Raw genomic sequence first — 20,195 nt, forward strand, 5'->3', positions numbered from 1 at the left:
TCTTTCGTAGATATCCTTGTTTTTAGATATCCCATATAAAAACTTTGATGCCAGAGTTAGCTGATTCCTAATAAATTACCATAATATAAAAATCAGAATCTACTAAACGAATGTTCATAAATATTCATTTATGAATACAAAACAACTGTGTTAATGCTTATACTTGACATTTGTATAACCTTTTCTCGATATCCAATGGTGATTTACTTGTTTGGCTTGAATGTTTTTTTGTTGTTCTCTGATTTTCTAGAAAACAAAAAAAAAATTACATCAATCACATATTAAGATATCGAATATATTACATAAAATCTTATAAATAAAATTTTGTAATGGGTATGCGTAAAAGAAATCTTTTGATAGTCGATCTCAAACAAAAATCGTCCAATCGTCATAACTTATAAGATCTACATATGACATAGGTGAAACAACCAATACATCACCCTGATCAGCGAGCAGTAAAATATATTGGTTTGTCAATCTACTTTTAAAGTCTTTAAATGTTTTTCCAGTCGATTGTAATACAAACTTTTTACACTCAATTGGGACATCGAATCATTCCTAAAAAATTGTACATAATTAGTATGAATACATTGAATTTTAATTAAATGATCATTTAACAAAATTTATGAAATTGTTAAATAAACATACCACATTCGACTTCCATATACAATTCTTTAGATCATTAGGAACTTGTCACCAATTATGGTACGTAATTAAAATGCTACTACGTATGATCGCTCCAATATGAGTAGCCAACTTAACAGCTTTATCAAACACAGATTGCCCACTATGTTAAAGTTGATGTGAATTTTCATATTAGTCACTTGAATTTGTTTATTTCGTCCCTTTCTTTTTCTTTTTTGGCCTACAGGTGTGTTTTCTTCATGTTTAGTAACAGGAGAAGTATGTTGTTCGAATTTCATAATATCTACGATTTTGATCATAATTAAATGAAATACACCAAACTGTATCTCTAAATTTCATACAGTATGTAATAAAATACAACTAATATCATACTACGTAAACACTATTCAAAAACACCATTCAGCAAACCAATATCATACAATACCATTCAACAAACCAATATCATACAATACCATTTAACAAACTACAATATTTAAACCAAACTACATAGAAACATCATACATGCAATGAAAGGTGTTTGGATGACTAAGGTTATGGTGGAATAAATAAAAATATATATGCATATATAAATAGTAAGGACAGAAAAAAATACATATATTAAAAAATATAAATAATACAAAAAAAAAATAACATAAAGACACACCGTTAAACAGAGAGGTACATGACATTGAGTTGTTGAAGGTTGACGATGAGGAAAGAGATAAAAAAACCAAAAGGTAAACTAAAAGGGTTTAAAGGTTTTAGTTTGGTTGCAATACAACTTTTAATCATTCTTTATAATAGTAGTTTAGGATTTCAAAGTTTAAAACAGGGGAATGAATATAAAAAATAATCAGTAAAGGTATTTTTTTGCCAAAAATGCCTTCAATAATCATTTCAAATTTTGATGAAAAAATTATTGAAGGTATTTTTTTACAAAAAATACCTTCAATAATCCCTTTCATTTTTATCAATGGATTATTCATGGCATTTTCTGCCTAAAATACCTTCAATAATCCTTGAAAAAAAAGTTGGATGCCACCATAGAGATAAAGGAAGAAGAAGTGGAGGTTATTGAAGTTGAGGTCGTTCATTCTGCTATCACTGATGAAAGCACACATTTAATTACTACCGATGAAGGTATTTCTTTCACTACTACTACTAATGATGAATGAATTTAATGTATTTTTGTTTTTTCTCTTTATAAACTTTTGTATACTTTTGACTTTGAGGTCAGATTTTTTGTGAAAACCTGCTAGACTTTAACTATTGCACTTAGTTACATTAGAATAGAAAATTTTTTTTTAAGTTTCAACTCATTTTTACTACTATTTCTTTTTTATTTGCATTAGTTTGAGAATGGTTTACCAATCCAAAAGCAAATAATGAGACTATGAATTCATGTATTTGTTTTATATCAGATTAATGTAAATACGAGTTCTAGGTCAAATTTCTTCAAATGATTTCAAATCACTTGTAAACAAGCTTACTGAAGATAATTCCATGTGTGAGTTCAGTTAGAACCAATCTAATGATAATATATCTTTAATTGCATTTTATATCTTCAAGATAAAATAACCTAAGTGTGAGTTCAGTTTACTCTGATATACTAGTAAACAAGTTGATTTGTATTTGACATACTTAAGGTGGCAGTGCCATTAAAAAATAGTATAAGTGTGAGCTTGGTTTATATTGAGCTATTGATAATAGACCTTTAAATTGTCTATGTTCTATATTCTTGAGACAACATCGTCGTTGAGGTTTTGTAATTTGTAAGTTGCATCATGGATTACCTCCTTAATAATATACGATCTTTTCCATGTTGGGTCCAACTTGCCATCTCGATCATCTATCCTAAAGGCTTCTACTTTTTTAAAATTTAGATCACACTTCCTGATGTGTTTACGTTAGACTCTCTTATTATAATAATTGGCTACCTTTTGCTGGTAGGCTACAATTTGGGTCAAGACTATAACTTTTTATTTTTTTATGAGATCTAAGTTAACCCTAAGCATTTTTTTCATTTTTCTTCTCTGATGCCAATTCAACTCTTAAGCTTAATAAGTTAATCTCAACTGGCACTATAACCTTTATTCCAAAAGCCAAGTGGAAGGGAGTTTCACCTATAGGGACCTTTATGGTTGTCCTTTAGGCTTATAGAACTCCTAGTAGCTCATCGACCATTTCTCTTTTGCTTTATCAAGCTTTTTTTTTAAAGCTTCTTATATGATCTTATTTATAACTTTGGCCTACTTGTTGGACTAGGGGTAGGCAAATGATGTGAACCTGAAGTCGATGTGAAGATTTGAGCACCATTTTCTGAACCTTGGATTATCAAATTGTTAGTCATTATCTATTATTATAGACCAAGGTAGTCTGAATCTACAAACTATGTTTTTCTATACAAATTTTTCAACTTGCACTTTCATGGTAGTGGCTAGGGCGTCGACTTTCAACTATTTTATGAAGTAATCTATTACCATTAGAACAAATCTCCTTTGCCCTATAGCTAGGGTGAATGGTCTAAGGACATATATCCCTCATTGCATGAATGGCCACAAATTAATGATATGAGTGAGCTCGGTTGAGGGGAGATGTTGCATATAGGCAAATCTTTGACATTTGTTGTATTTTTTCACTAGCTCGATAATATCCCTCATGATAGTGGGTCAGTAATAACCCTGTCCCAGCATTTAATAGGCCAAAGGTCGAGGTCTAAGGTGATTTTCATATATTCTTTCATGGATTTCTCTCAGGACATGCTCTGCCTCTTTTTCATCAATGTATTTTAAGTAAGATAGATTAAATGATCTCTTATATAGTTTTTCCTCTATCATCATGTATTGGGGTGCCTTTTTCATTAGTGCCTTGGCTTAAATTCTTTCATCAAGTAATATTCTCATGGTCAAGTATGTTTTGATTGGTGTCATCTAGGTTTCTTTCTTTATGATTTATCCTATGAGCTTATCCTCAGTGTTTTTATGTACCAATTCTTTTACTAGAACTTGGTTCAAGCTTCTTATTACTATATTTAAAACCAACTTAAACAAGAAATCTGCTATTGAATTTTTTTACCTTGGTATCTTTTTTACCTTGGCTTTCTTAAAGCCAGCTATCAAGACTAGTGCTTTGTCAAGGTATTTTGAATTTTATCTTTTCGAGCTCTAAACTCCCTATTTACCTGATCAATAATCAACTGAGAGTCACTATAAATGGTTATGTGTTGAACATTTAGCTCGATTGCCAACCTTAGGCTAGTTATGAAAACCTTATATTATGTTCATTATTAGATGCCTTAAACTTGAATCTCAAGGCATATAGGTACTATAGCCCTTTCGAACTAATCAAAATGAAGTTGGTTCTTCCCTCTAGCTTGTAGTAGATCCGTTGACAAATAGTTTCCAATCGTTATTACTCAAGGTTTTTTTTTTTTTTGTCTCTAATTATCCCTTTGATTATGCTGAGGTGCGTTTTACTATGAAGTCAACCAACACTTATGATTTTAATGCCAATCTGGGTAAAAAATACAAACCAAATTCTCTGAGCTCTATTACCAATTTGATTAGCCTTTCCAACATTTCAGGTTTTTATAAGACTTACCTCAGTGTTGATCCGTCAAGACATAAATTATGTGGGCCTGAAAGTATGACTTAAGTTTTCTGACCGAAGTGACCATGGCATATGCCAATTTCTCAATACTATTGTAGTTAACTTCAAGCCTTGTTAATACTTTACTTACAAAATAGATCGATCATTATTTCTCTTCATCTTCTTAGATTAAGACTAAGCTGATAACTTGATTTGTGTTGGCTAAGTACAAATATAATGTTTTACCAGTCTTCAATTTTGACGGGATAGATAAGGAGGATAAGAACTCTTTAAGTTCATGAAAAACTTTTTGGCATTAACAAGTCCATCTAAAGTTAGAGACATTTTTCTGACAGCTGATATGGTCTTTGAATACTTTATTGACCAACCTTTAGTAAGTCGCCTTTACATTTTTCAGTTCAAAAGGCATGACATCGTAGTAGTAAATGCCTTTCTTAGTAATAAAGGCTATTTTATCATCATTTTCTTTTAACATCTTAATCTTATTATAGTTAGAGTAAGCATCCATAAAATTAAAAAGGCCATGCTTGGTACTACCATCCACTAGTCGGTCTATGTTGGGGAGGAAAAAGCTATCCTTTAGACAAGCCTTATTCAGGTTGATAAAGTTCGTGCACATTTTTCATTTTGTGCTGTGCTTTTTGACCATAACCATATTAGTAATCCATTAAGGGTAGTAGACCTTCCTGATAAAGTTGGCTAGTAATAATTTGTCGACCTCTTCCACAATGGCTTGTTGTCTTTCTAGGGTGAAAATTCTTTTCTTTTACTGAATTGGTTTGACTTTGGAATTAGTATACAATTTGTGGACTATTACTTTAGTATCAATCTTGGGCATATCGAATGGTGTTCAAGTAAACATGTCAACATTATCTTTTATAAGTTGAATCAATTGGTCTTTATGCCGAAGCTTAGCTCTGATCTACATATGTTTTTGAAAAAGTATTGTTCTAAAATAGAATTGTCAATAGGTCTTTAGTCAACTCAAGTTGATTTTCATCCAAGTTTAGTCTTTGATCGATTATCTCTTTTTGCTTCATTAGATCGAGATCATTTCTTGTAAAAAGGTCCCAATGTAATGATTAATATATTGAATAACTTATTAAGCGTATTAGTAATAGTGAAGAGTATTCTTTATTTAATGTTATGTTTTAGTTAGCATGTTAGCTTGGTCCAAGTAACATTAATTTTTTATGTCGACTTAAGAGCTTAGTTGCTTTTATTGTTGTTTTTAAAAATTAAAAAAATAAAAAATAGAATAAAATTAAACTTCTGCTGAGCTTAAGAGCCCAAAATGGCTTAAAAGTGCACTTTTGTGAGATTGACCTTATGTTCTATGCATTCGTTCTTGATTTTTTACTCCTTGTTAGCTTTATGTGTCGATTTCTCTTCGTTTTCCACCTTAGTATTGATCGAGCTGCCTATTTATTTCCTAGTCCTATCCTTCATCGTTGTAACATAACATTGTTATGTTATGGGCTTGTCTCCTCAAACATTTTCAACTTTTATAGGTGTTGAAAATTTCACTTTTAAGTGGGGAGCTGAGCCTATAAGTCGCATGATAGACTGGTTAGGTCGACCTAATATAATGTTATAAGTAGAGAAAATATCTACCATCATGAACTCCACTATCGAGGTGATCATCTTCAACTTTATTCCCAAGAAGATTGAGAGTTTGATGATTCTTCTTACTGGCACCTATTCTTTTCTAAACCCAACTAGTATTATAGTGATCGACTTTAATTGATCTTCATTTTCTTGGAACAATCATAGTACATAATGTTAGTCGAACTACCATTGTCAAATAGGATTGTTTTGACCATATAGTTATGTATTAGGGCTGTCATCACTATGGCATCATCACGTGTGTGTTGGATCCCTTTCAGATCTTTTGAGCTAAATAAGATTGGCTCGTTCCTCTAGTCTTTTTCTTTCTTGACTGTGGTGCCTATCACCATTACGGAGCCTAAGTTGAACTTTTTTTTTTCAAGGTGGAGCTGCTTTTTATAATCACATTAATCACTTTGACAATTGGCTTACTATTGTCAGTTCGACCCTTTTCTTGATTCAGCTCTTCCCATTGAGCTTTTTTTCTTCCTTGATCTGATCTTCCCTTTTTACCCTTGATAGACGGTTTATGGTTATGTTTACAATCCCTTCTAAACTAGTCTTGTCTTCTCTACTTGACAAACTTTTTCAGTTGACCTTGCCTAATTAGAGCTTCAATCTTATTTTTTAGATTGATACAGTCTTTTATATTATAGTTGATGTCCATATAAAAGATGTATTTTTTAGTCAGATCTTTTTTTATATTCTATCTCAGTGGCTTAAGCCATCAAGGTCTAGATTTCTTTCAATTTGCATTAAAATTCTCTGATAAGAGGTATTTAATGTAGTATAACTTGTATTTCTGCTTGTACTTCTAGCCCTTTGTTGTTTCTCTCTTAGGGGAGGATTATAGAATTTCTTACCTTTTTTATGATCGAAGAGGGGGCACGAGCCTCTCCCATCTTGGCCATTGAAAAAGGGGGATAAGTCTCTCTCACCTTGATTTGTTTTCATTATAACTTCAGCTTTGATATATTTTTCTGCTATTAGCAAGACGTTGACCAAAGTTTTAGGTGGTTCCAGCGACAATGTCAACTTCAAGTGGTACTCCTTATCATTGAGTTCATTGGTCAATGTGACAATAGTGGTCATCTGTTCCAAGTCTTTGACCTATAAGGCTTCTACATTAAAACATGTAACATAACTTTTTAAAGTTTCATTTCACCCTTGATGAATTGACATCAGGCTTAAGGTTATTTTTTTAGCTTTTTGGCTACTCATGAATCAAGATAAGAATGAGTGGCTGAGCTCTTTGAAAGTGGTGATTAAACTTGGCTCTAAACTACTATACCAAGATCGAACTGCACCTTTCAAAGTGATGGCCAGACCCTTGCACATTAGAGCTTCATCTGCCCCTTATATCATCATATTAGTTCTATAAAATTCTAAATAATTAAAGAGGTCAGAAGCACCGTTATATGTCTATAAGGTTGGCATTTTGAATCCCTTAGAAGGCATGACTCTATCGATCTCTTTGATAAAGGGTGAGGTCTCCAAAAATCTGAGCTTGTCCTCAAATGCTGCTAACTTCATTTTCAACTTTTTCTTCATAACTCGTATTAGAGCTTTTAGATTTTTATTCTATTGAGGTTCATAGTTTGTTTATTTGGACTTTTGGGTTATGGTTTTGTGTAGAATTGTAGCTGGGCTTGTAAGGGGTTAGACTGGTGTGCTCTTTTTTTTTTAAGGCCAAAAAGGCTTCAGCCTCTTCGTAGCTCGACTGCTCAACAATAGCTTCTCACCCTAGTATGACTAAGTCTAAAACTTTGGAGACTTATGGTAGAGTTATAGTTTGCAGCATTTGTTTAGGGGCTTGTACTTGTTCGATCAAGGTTTAAAATTGCTCATTGGTTGGCCCAGCTTGTGGTTAAGTTAGAGGGATAAAATATTGACTTTGGTGAATTTTTGTTTTAGTTGGAGTGGCTGTCTTTCTTTCCTCTTTGGTTTTTTTTTTTTAGGTGACATTGTTTTGTGCTTGGCTGTTATGAAAATGCTATATCCCCTACCTAGCATGCCAAACGTTTGTGCTGAGCTTTGACCTAAGGGTAGTCTTGTAAATATGAAAAAGAGGAACAGTTAGAGGTAAAGGCAAAGGATGTTCTTTGTGTTTGTACTCTGACACACAAGTCAATAAGAGTTAGGTCGAAAATGAGATAAGAAAGCAGGAAAGAGAGAAATATATAAGTTTTTTAAATCTGATTTCATCATACTTGAGTCTCTTGATTTATAGGCAATGTCAGGGAGACAAAATGGAGATAAGATAGGACCAATATGAGGTAGCACTGGAGATATCAAATCGATTTAACATATTAGGTTGGCACAAATTATAAAAATATTTTTAATTGTTTGCTGGAGATAGAGAGAGAATAAAAGGATTATTATGCCCTTTTGACAATTTTATGCCCTTAATAAAATTATATAATACATATATTGTTGAAAAATGTCATTTTAAGGACATTTTTTAAAGGCATTATTTTATTAGTTAAGAGCTATATAAATATTTTAAGATTTATTACGTAAGATGAAATTAGTGAATGAAAAAGTGTACAAGATATTAAAGGAAAAAGGGGATTGTGGGACCAATGAAAAAAGATGAGAAAAAAAAAGGATAAGATAGATAAAAACTCAAAATTCCTTGCTAATACGATAGTAGAATGAAGCTACAAATGAAAGAAAAAAATTAAAAATTAAAAAAAATAAAAATAAAGGAGAAGCTATAAATGAAAAGAAAAAATTAATAAATTAACAAAAATAGAAAGGAAAATGAAGAAGGATTTGACGTGATTTTATTAGCTGTTACGGTAAAGGTTTCACATGTGATAGTTGGGATGGAGTATTTTTTGTTCATATACTATTTATTTTTTACGTATCTATCATAAAACAAATATATCCGAAATATTTTCTCTAGAAAATTTTGTTCTCTTTCTCAAAAATTTTTTGGATGAATTTTGATTATTTGAATAGATGAATAATATATCAAAATTGTGATACGAAATATTATGTAATTACTTTAATTTTATAATTATTTATTTAACATAAAAATTATGTAAATTCCAAAAACAACCTTTGGATTTTTTCCTGGTTATATTATACAAATTAAATCTTGTTAACGGCCGTTCCAACACCCCTTTCTTCCCTGTTTCCTTGATCGTATATCTGAAACGGAACCTTCAAAGCTGAGATTAAAACCTCCTAAGAAGAAAACCCTAGCGCTGCCATTGCCTTACCGCCGTTCGACCACCGGGAACGGGTTCACAGCCAAAGACAAAACTTCCGTCTCCTCCTCTATCTTAAATCCCAAATGAGAAGAACCTGAAATGAAATCCCTAAAACCAAGATCTCTTAGATCCTAATTTCAGCCCAATAGCACGGGGACCCGAAGACCTCCTATTTATTTGCCCTCTATCTTCCGTCTCTGCCGTTGTAGAGGTAATTTCACCCTTGGTATCCTTTTCTAATTTGATATCTTAGAATCAAAATCGCTGCGACTTTCTGTAACACTGTATCAGTCTCGTTAGAGGGCAAATTAATAAATAAACAAATCTCCATATGAATGGATTCTCCTGAGCGTAGCTGTCGTAGTCACGTGAGACGTGATAGAGAGGATGGTTCAGACTTGAAAAGTGATAGGGCTGCTGGGGATGACGAAGAATGGGATGCAACTGATAGTAAGAAGAAGCACAAGTCTAGCAAGTCTAGAAAGCCTAGCAATGTTGAAGAAGGTGAGGGTGTCGACAGCGGCAGTGGAAGTGGAAGGAGGAGGAGTTCTGGGGATAGAAGTGAGAGCCGGAAAAGGTCAGGTGCTTCTGCCAGAGCTGATAGCGATGAAGATGATTATGACACCCGAAAACCGTCCCGTTCCAAGCAGATCAAGAGAAAGCAAGAGGAAAGTTCCTTGGAAAAATTGAGTAGTTGGTACCAGGAGGGAGAACTCGAAAGCAGACAAGATGGTGCTGAGAAGTTAGCCAGTAAAGGACATGCTTGGGCTGATGAGCCTGACAGAAAGAAGGTGGCCTCGAAGCTAAGTAAAAGCAAAGAAGAAAGGTCCCATGACGGAGAACCTGAAAAGTCACTGGATAGAGATCCCAGGTATTCCGAAAGGAGGGAAAGCAGCCGCGATAAGGGTCATGGCTCTTCCGAATTATCAAGGAATTCTAGAAGAAGATGGGATGAACCAGATGCTTCCAGGAAAGCTGAAGAAAATAGTTATGATAGACCTGATCTGACAAGTGGGAAATCTTCTGATCTCAAGTATGACACTGCTAGAGAGAAAAGTGCTTCTGCAAGAAATCAACCTAGCGAGAGTAAAAGCACTGCAGCAGATTCAAACAATGAGAAGGGCGTCAAATCCAGCAGTAGGGAAGAGAGAAGAATTGATGTTGAGAAAAGCAAGAGCAAAGGTCGATCAGATGCCCTAGAAGAAGACAATAGGGCTAGTTCGTTGACTCGTGAAGACAGATCAAGTAGGGAGAAAATTGAGAAGCACAGACAACAGAGAACTCCCCCTGCTCGAGATGTTGCTGAAAGCCGAGAAAGGACTTCCAATATGGATGATGATGGAATGACATGGATGAGGGATAAAAATTCAAGAGAAGCAGGGCAAACAAACAGGTCTAGGACCCCTGATAGAGGTAGTAGGCGTTATCAAGAATCAGAGCTCTCTGAGATGGACTCTGAAAGAAGCCAGGAACGCAAAACAAAAGAACTAGAAAGGGATGACAGGTCCAAAAGCAGGGATGATAATTGGAGTGACAGGACAAGGGATCGAGAAGGTTCAAAAGAAAGCTGGAAAAGGAGGCAATTGAGTAATAATGATAAAGAGTCCAAAGATGGGGACATTACATATGATCGTGGTAGAGAATGGGATTTGCCAAGGCATGGCCGTGAGAGGATTGAAAATGAAAGGCCTCACGGTCGGCCAGGCAATAGAAAAGATGGAAATCGAGGTGAAGCTGTGAAGACGTCATCAAATTTTGGAATCTCAAATGATAACTATGATGTGATAGAGATCCAAACCAAGCCTCTTGATTATGGAAGAGCAGAGTCTGGATCCAACTTTCCCCGGAGAACTGAAATTGGTCAGCAGTCTGACATGAAGTCAGCTCCAAACGAGGAAGGGTGGGCATATATGCAAGACAATAGGGGAAGGAGGAGTGATGCATATGTTTCTGGACCCTTGGAAGAAGATTCAAGGGACAAGTATACGGAGGAAAGTAACTCAATGCGAGATCCAAATTTTTGGAATGATGAACTTGATTACAGCGGAGGAAAAGGGAGAGGCCAGAAACATACTGTATCTGGCCGTGGCTTTGGTGGCCAAAGTACTAGTGCTGGATCTCAACCACCTTATGGAAACCAGGATGTTTTTGGCCGAGCTCCTCCTCAAGGTGTGAAAGGGAGTAGGATAGGTAGAGGAGGAAGGGGAAGACCTACGGGGAGGGACAATCAACAGGTTGGTCTCGCAATGCCTATGATGGGATCACATTTTGCTCATCTCGGAATGCCGCCACCTGGACCTATGCAACCAATTAACCCTAGTATGTCACCTGCTCCTGGCCCTCCAATTTCTCCAGGTGTCTTCATTCCACCGTTTTCCCCACCTGTGGTTTGGCCTGGGCCTCGAGCAGTTGATATGAATATGCTAGGTGTTCCTCCTGGTCTCTCTCCTGTTCCTCCTGGACCTTCTGGCCCAAGGTTTCCTCCTAATATAGTAGGTCCTCCAAACCCTGGTATGTACTTTAATCAGTCAGGACCTGGAAGAGGACCTTCAAATGTGTTGTTGTCTGGCTTTAATGGGGCAGGGCCAATGGGACGAGGAACACCACCGGAAAGACCATCTGGGGGTTGGGTTCCTCCTAGAACTGGTGCTCCTTCTGGTAAAGCTCCTTCTAGAGGAGAGCAGAATGATTATTCTCAAAATTTTGTTGACACTGGTATGCGACCGCAGAATTTCATCAGGGAGCTGGAGCTTACCAATGTTGTGGAGGACTATCCAAAGCTAAGGGAGCTTATACAGAAAAAGGATGAGATTGTAGCTAAATCTGCTTCTCCTCCCATGTATATGAAATGTGACCTGCGTGAATTTGAGCTGTCTTCAGATTTCTTTGGAACCAAGTTTGATGTTATTCTTATAGACCCCCCTTGGGAGGAATATGTTCACCGGGCTCCTGGAGTTGGTGACCATATTGAATACTGGACATTTGAAGAGATCATGAATCTTAAGATTGAGGTAATCAATTTCTATGTCACTTTCTTTTTTGTTGACTTTTACCAGAAAAGATAGCATACTGTTAGATTTGCCTTGCAGGTGGTGTTTTAATTGAAAAAAGGGTCTCTGTTTGAATTTGTGGGTGTCATACGCTAAAATCTGGAGTGTTTCTGTTCCTTATATATTAGCATCCATGGAAGCTTTTTCTACCTAGTCAATGGATATCAGAGCTATTATTTTCTATTCATATTCTTTTTACCTAGTAGCCTTTTACTGACTTGAAATGTACCCGTTGCTTTTACCTCATGTGTACAGGCAATAGCTGACACACCGTCGTTTATCTTCCTTTGGGTGGGTGATGGTGTGGGCCTTGAGCAGGGCCGTCAATGCTTAAAGAAGGTACATGATTAAGTTAGAATATGGCTTGGCTTTCCTTCTCCTTTGGCGCTAATAAAATTTATAGTTTTAATAGCATTTATTCAGTCTATATTTTGTCTGCCTCTTCTATGCGTTGCAGTGGGGTTTCCGGAGGTGTGAAGATATATGTTGGGTGAAGACCAACAAAACGAATGCAACACCAGGCTTACGACATGATTCTCATACTATATTTCAGCACTCAAAGGTTTGTAATATTGTTTTTTCTACATTTTAAAGCTTTTCTACTCTGTTACCTATGGAACTACCTTGGGCATTCTGCAAATCCATGCACTGTTTCCGAAACTGTTCTCACCTTGTCATTTCACTGAAGGAACACTGCCTGATGGGTATAAAAGGAACAGTTCGTCGTAGTACAGATGGTCATATAATTCATGCCAACATTGACACTGATGTAATTATCGCTGAAGAACCTTCCTATGGTTAGTACCATTGTTTATTTTGACTTTAATGACCTTGGGTTTGCATCAGACCATTTGATATCCACATTCTATTTCTTTCTTTATCAAAATTTGGGAAATGAAACTGAATGATGGTATCGCAATTAATTCCAATCCTATCTCTCTCTCTACTGCTTTCATTTTACTCCTTTTCTTGCAGTTTTGCATACAAGTTAACAATAAGTTTGATGCATCAGTTTGAGATTTATGTTTTCTGCTTCTTTTCTATTTCTTTTTGGTCCTTTCTTAGCAGAAATTCAAAGTGCAGCAACAAAAATAAACCCTGGCACTCAAATCATAGGCTGGGGAAGGATTGGGTATTAGTGTACATGGGCATTTATCTCACCATTAGTGTATTAGTGTATTGGGGCATTTATTTCACCATATTGCTTTAACTAGAAACACATTTTAACACTTAAGCTTTGCTTGGTAAGAAGGATGGCAAGAGGTAAGGATTGAAAACTTCTTAATCTAATGGTTAAGCTACAAAGTAGGAAAGTAGTTATGAATTTTAACCATTGGATTAGCAAATTTTTCATCTTCACCTCTTTCCATTCTTCTTACCAAGCAGAGCTTTAATGTCTTATTGTGTTCTCTCTTCTATGATTTTACAATGTTGATTGTGTGAAAGAGAAATTGTTTGAAATTTTCATGCCAACTGTTGTGTAGGTTCAACTAAAAAGCCTGAAGATATGTATCGAATTATTGAGCATTTTGCTCTTGGCCGCAGAAGGCTTGAGCTTTTCGGTGAAGACCACAACATTCGATCTGGTTGGCTGACTGTTGGTAAAGGATTGTTCTCATCAAATTTTAATACAGAGGTATGTTATCTTTTGGAAACTGAATATACATTGATTGTTGAATTATTTTCCCCTTGGCTGATGCAATTTACAGAAATTGGCTGATCATTTCAAATATTTGACTTGCTATATAAGAAATGAAGTATTGCTGACTGTGAAAAAAGTAAGAGGTTTGTTGCATTGTATGCCGAGGAAAATTATGCTTTCCTGGGCATTTAAATGCTGTGAAAGTCAAACAGCTTTTCAAACTCTTACTCAATTAAGATCCTGCAGTTGGCCATTTTTTATAACGTGCTTCCACTGATAATTGGTTCTCTCATTCAATCTAAGATTTGATTCTGTTCAACTGCGGCTTGCTTCTGCTGTGGGTTGGCTGGCTTTTTATAAAACCGTGGAACATAAAATTACAAGCGTGGTCATGTTTTCAGATTTCCCTTTTACTGGTTTATTAAATGACTTAACTCAGAATTTTGGTTCTTTCCAGGCATATATTAGAAACTTTGCGGACAAGGATGGAAAAGTGTGGCAAGGTGGGGGAGGACGAAATCCACCCCCAGATGCACCTCATCTGGTGAAGACAACCCCAGAAATAGAGGCCCTGCGTCCCAAGTCGCCCATCAAGAACCAGCAGCAGCAGTCTACACCTATTTCTCTGACATCCAATTCCTCCAACAGAAGACCTGCTGGAAATTCACCGCAGAACCCTACTGTCCTCGGTTTGAATCAAGAAGCTTCTAGCTCTAACCCATCAACTCCTGCTGCTTGGGCTTCGCCAATGGAGGCTTTTAGAGGTCGAGAAGGCATGAACATGTCCTCAGATGATAGGATGTTTGATATGTATGGGTATGGTGGCCAGGCAAATGCGGATTACCTGGATTTTGAGTCCATTAGATCAATGAATTTGATGTGACAAATTCCTGTAAAAAATAATGCACTGTTTTGTTTAGATTTTTCACTATAAATAACCTGCAAATGGATAGTGAAGTGCATTCTTCTGCTATTAAACGATGATGATATTATTCTCACGGGAATAATAACCAAATCTTGACTGATTTTATTCTTTAATTAAAGCCTGGAATTTTCTGTGAAAAATGTGAGGGATTTACTTTTTCCCTCTGGACGTTGAAGTGTACAAAAATTCTAGTGGATTGTATCTTTCTGAAATCGGATATGGCGAAACTATTATAGATCGTGCTCGGATTGTCGATTGTAAGGCGGTTGGAACACCAGTGACCTCTTAAGTAAAAGGGATAATGTCATTGTTAGGTCTCAAATTATTATAGTTTATTAGATTTGATATATAAATTAAAAAAAAATTAATTAAGTATTTAAATTTGTAATTCATGTATCATTATAGCTTAAGATTTAATTCTGTAAGTAGAGTAGCTTGTTTAGTTATTTTAATCAATAAAAAATTAATATTTGATTATTTAAATCATGTCATTTTAAGTGATTATTTACATGTTATACTTATGTGACAATGTATAAAAGCATAGAAGGATTTTTTTTTCGATTCATTTCTTTCCTCCTTTAAAAAAAATCTTCCCTTCAAAAAAACAAATAGACCACTAGCTTTTCCCTAACCTAGATTCTGGCATCTGATAACCTGTCGGAAGGTCGCTTGCCATTGTTGACTGCTATTTCTAGGCGTCGGTTGATTTCAACCAAGCTAAGCTCTCATCCTTCTTCTCTTTCTATTTTTCAATTTGGTTTTCTCCCGGAACGTTTCAAAGCTTCGAGATCTGAAGTTGAAATCCAAAACTTCAAACGTCAAAATCTCCTTCTTCCACCCTCCGATCCTTCTGTACTTTTATTATGTTGTTCTCATCTCTTCAACTTTCATCTTCACCGGTTAGATCTCCAAAAAACCACACCACCCAAACCTCCCTTAACTGCCGCTCCTCTGCCACAACTGATAACGGCTGCCAACGATGGCCTCCATTTTTCTTTCCTTGGTCCTCCCTTCATCCAAAAAATTAAGATCCAAAACTCACTCAAAATGTCCCCATACCGAAACTCTTTTTTTGTGTGTTTATTCGAGTAAAAGGGAATGTTTCTGATTGGTATGATACCTCAATGGTGTCGGCTAGTTAGTATTGAATGGAACAGTGGCTTAAGGTTTGGTGATAGGCTGTGATGGTGTTAACCAGATAGTGGTTTCGATGAGTTGATGAGTTAATGATAGTGGTGGCGGGATGAGGTTGATGATAGTAATTTTTTGGCTTAGTGGTTCGGGTATAAACGGATGGAATTTTAGTAAAAATTACCCTCATGTTTGGTTTGGGTAATTTACAGGTAAAAATTCTAAAAAAAGTTGAAGAAAAATTACGCCCATGTAAAAATCCAGTTTGGGGTTTAGTTGGGTATTGATTCAAGATTTATGATTAAATGGGGAATTAAATTATTTTTACATAAGCATGAGATGTCATTTTATGTTGAGACGACAGATTTTTATCGGTTTTAAAATAGTCAAAGCAGCAAGAATTAACTCTTGGATGAAATTGATACACAATTTCAGAATTTAAGTATCAAATCTAATAACCAACAATAGTTTTAAGGGCATATAGAAAGAACGGTATCCCAAAGTAAAAGCACCCGCAAATGATCCACCTTTTCATGCGAAGCATTTGATTACTTGACTTTCACAAGACCGGACATTACCTTCACTGTCAGTTTATGTATGAATCAACCAAGTGTTTTTCATTCTCAACTCGTGAATAAAGAGGTTGCTTCGTTACAATATTAGAGGTACACTGAGTTATGGTGTACACATTTCTTCCTGTTATTCATACACTAATTAAGCGGCCTTGCCACCTCATACTTTATATAATAACACAAACAAATAAATTAAAAAAAGAAAAAGAAAAAGAAAATATTTCAGCACAAACTGTAGGTAAAAAGTATAGCATTCAAAGAGCGTAAATAGTGGGGGATCCCCTGGCATGGACTTCTGCTTCTTCCTCCTTTATTTCTTCCCATTCATCCCACTCTATTTTGTTTTCGTTCTCAGTAGATCCAACGGCCCAACTGCAGACTAAGAAATACAAGACATTAATTACACTTAGAATTGGAAGAAGCCAATAATAATAGTCATAATGACCCTTATTAAGGTTGTTTGACACCCAACTCACCCTCCCAAGTTTTTTAGTCTCGATATTCAAAATTCCAACTATAAGACTCCCAACCAAGTTTCCCACAGCCATGCCAAGGGTAAAAAGTGCCACTCCTATGCTAGCCATGCTCTTAGGGAACTGAGAGTAGTAGAACTCTATTTGCCCAATTGCATTGAGACCTTCGGCTAATCCTATCAGGCTGTGTTGTGGTACTAACCACATTGCAGACATGTGCACCATTGCATTGGGATTATCAGCTAGTCCTTGTCTGAATGCTGCTGCTCGCCGCTTGTTCTCTACTATTGCTGCCACTGCTGTTGCCACACACGAAACTGCTAACCCCATGCCCATTCTTTCTTTCATGGTAAGTCCTCGTGACCGTTTAGTGAACTTAGATAGCAAGGGGACTATAATTCTATCATAGATTGCTACCCATATTGTCAAAGTAATCATTGCAAACACACCGAAGGAACCTGCTGGAATTTGTAAGCCTGCAAACAAATTCAGAATATTATATATGCAAATACAAGTAAAGCGTTAAGCAGATGCTCCACATATATGTAATTTGTATGATATTGCTACCTTTGTAATCTTCTTATACCATTAGTTTTTATCATTTTTGATGGAATATTAATTACCTTAGTTTTTCTGTTGGTGCAATAAGCTTGGAACCTTTGTGATAGTACCGTATGCTTCCATCAGAGCCCATTGGTGGCAAACCCAAGTGTTTGTTCTTCCAAGCTGCCGCAATGACTTCAGCAAAGCTTGTAAACAAACTCTTGTTTACCTTCATTTTGATGTAATGTGGTGAACCCAATAAGAACATGACTGTGGAGAAGAACATGAGCCCTGCTGGAATTCCAAAGCCTACAACCCACCCGGCTTTATCCTGAATATACACGATAACAGTGATTGAAATCATGATTGAAATTCCAACTGAAGCATAATACCAGTTGAAGAAGCTTTGCAAGACCCTCTCATTTTTGGGGTTGCTAGGATTGTTGAACTGGTCAGCACCAAAGGCCAGGGAACATGGCCTAATGCCACCGGCTCCAATGGACATGAGAAAAAAAGATGAGAAGAGAAGTGCCAGCTGAGCTGGTTTTGGGGACGTACAACTTCCTACAATCAGACTGTTGCAATCAGGAGGAGGCCTTGCTTGTGGAAAGACTGCAGTTAACCATAATAAGGTTATTCCCTGCCACAATAATCATATATAATTAGAATATTGATGGATCGATCGGTAAAAAATAATAATAATAATAAAAACCTTAGAGATTAACCAAGTAACTTAATTTAATTAAGAAAAATGATTAGAAACATGTATCTAATTTGCTTACAAGAAGGCTCATGACTGTTCCGAGTGCAATGACACGAAAGCGGCCAAGGAAAGAATCAGAGAGGAAAGCCCCAAGGATGGGCATGAAATTGGAAATTGCTGACCACAGGAACAGCACGTTAGCTCCTGTGGCATTAGACATGTGATAATCATTTTTCAAGTACAAAATCATATTCGCCTGAAGACCAAAGCCAGCAACTTTCTCAAATGTCTCATTGGCTGCACAAACAAAACTTTAATTGTATAAATACCCTTCCTGTATGCCTAACTTATATATCTTCAAAAGAAACAAGCTTACATATGACAAAAGGCATGGTCTTAAGACCACCCTGTTTGCTTGTGAACTGCTGCTGCTCCTCATCACCACTTTTCATTTGATCACGAGGTTTCTCCATGGATGTTCTCCGCTGGATGCGGCTGCAAATGCAAAGAGTTACGGCTAGCTAGCTGGAGAAAACGTCTTTGTGTGCACCAACTGCTGCTGCAAATTCAAATATATGCATTGCTTTCTCAGCCTACCTGTAACTAACTTGTCTTGTCCGTCTTCTTCTATTCGGAATTTAACCGCTGTGCCGTCTTTAATCCAGCCTTCTTTACCCATATATACACTTCAAATTAAATTATTCCTATTCTATTCTCAGTATCTGATCCAGCCTTTTTTACCCATATATACACTGCAAATTAAATTATTCCTATTCTATTCTCAATATCTGTCTTAAATTTTTAACCGTAGCTCAGGAAAGACAAAAATGAATGAACATCTGTAATACTAACCATGAAGAAAAAAGAACTTTAGTTTGTTTAATTAAGGTTCTATTTGATAAACACTTATACGTTTTTATTATCCGTCTTTAGTTTTGTATTCAAAATTTAATTTTAATATTTTTGTTTTAAAAAATAGAATAAAATAAAAGCTTTTAAAACGGAGCCTAAATTTTTATTTAGCTGCTAGTTTTATTAATTGCTTAGATTTAAATATTTTTTCTCCCAGAAAAAGCAGAAAAAACCAATAGTACATAAATATTGATTTGAAACTTCTGTAGAGGTAACGTAGAAAACAATACATTTAAACAAAAGACATAAGTGAGGATCGCCAGCAAAATGCATTCATATTCCAAACACTCAAATCCGAGAAAAGAAAGTAACTGCATGCTTGTTGAAGACAAGCCTTTTACACCAAAGTAAAATCTTTTTATTTAAATGACTTATTTCTTTTGAAAATTATCTGTTATACATTATATTAAATAATTGTCATAGTTTTCAATCCATGCAAGATTAAAAGCTTATTTTTATCTTTCTTTTTTTTTTTTTTTTTTTTTATAAAGTTTGATGCTTATTGATAATAAAAATAATAAAATATTTTATTTATTTCAATATAGATAAAAAATATTGATGATCAAATTACATCAAGTCTAATAGATCCAAATTTAATTTCAAATATATATTGAAATTAAATATGATCTAATTTCAAATATGAATGGAGTTAAAATTTTATTAAATGTTATTAGAAGCATATTGAATTTCAATGAAATTAAAATATATGCTATATAAATAGACACATATCCTTACATAAAAATAGCTTTTCATGTCATAGTATTTTAATGAAAAATGCTACGAATTTTCGTGACAGGAAAAGGTAACGACGTTTAAGGAGTAAACGCCCGGCGTTAAATTTAATATTTCACTGAGAGCCACCAAAGCTAAAATTATTAGTTAGTCATTAACCTTTTCTGAACATTTCTGTCTAAAGGCTTTTGTTGCCAAGCTATCTGTCATAATTACTATCGGTTTCATTTTGCTTGCAGATCCTACACTCCAAAATAAGATTTTTATAAGCAATTCAATACTAAACTTCAAATCAATTCTAATTAACTTAATAATTTCATTAAGTCACAATGTATATATAATATATACAATTTTGCCTTCACATTTAAAATTTTGATTTGTCCTTTAGGAAAATATAAGAATATATTTATTTTAATGTTAATAGTACCCGTAGTCTCTAAATTTTGATTTTTA

The 20,195-nt window shown here is 35.2% G+C and overlaps 1 protein-coding gene and 1 pseudogene across 2 annotated transcripts; one reads left to right on the plus strand and one right to left on the minus strand.

The window, feature by feature from the left end:
* The first annotated feature begins 8,956 nt into the window (after positions 1 to 8,956).
* Positions 8,957 to 14,816, plus strand: LOC111315812 (N6-adenosine-methyltransferase non-catalytic subunit MTB-like). Of its 2 annotated transcripts, XM_022917839.2 has the most exons (6): positions 8,957 to 12,070; positions 12,365 to 12,448; positions 12,567 to 12,671; positions 12,798 to 12,906; positions 13,594 to 13,745; positions 14,209 to 14,776. In XM_022917839.2, the coding sequence occupies exons 1-6, from the start codon at positions 9,395 to 9,397 to the stop codon at positions 14,632 to 14,634; spliced, it is 3,552 nt and encodes a 1,183-aa protein (XP_022773574.2). In that variant the 5' UTR covers positions 8,957 to 9,394; the 3' UTR covers positions 14,635 to 14,776. The 2 variants fall into 2 exon arrangements, with proteins under 2 accessions (XP_022773574.2, XP_089605177.1); XM_089749051.1 differs by lacking the exon at positions 12,798 to 12,906 and having other exon boundaries at positions 14,209 to 14,816.
* Positions 14,817 to 16,462: 1,646 nt separating this feature from the next.
* On the minus strand, positions 16,463 to 18,848 carry LOC149513188 (protein NRT1/ PTR FAMILY 1.1-like; annotated as a pseudogene).
* Between the last annotated feature and the right edge of the window lie 1,347 nt (positions 18,849 to 20,195).

This window comes from Durio zibethinus, chromosome 20 (assembly GCF_047325235.1).
Source record: "Durio zibethinus cultivar Kanyao isolate XHJ-2024 chromosome 20, ASM4732523v1, whole genome shotgun sequence".
In the NCBI taxonomy this organism is placed as follows: Eukaryota; Viridiplantae; Streptophyta; class Magnoliopsida; order Malvales; family Malvaceae; genus Durio; species Durio zibethinus.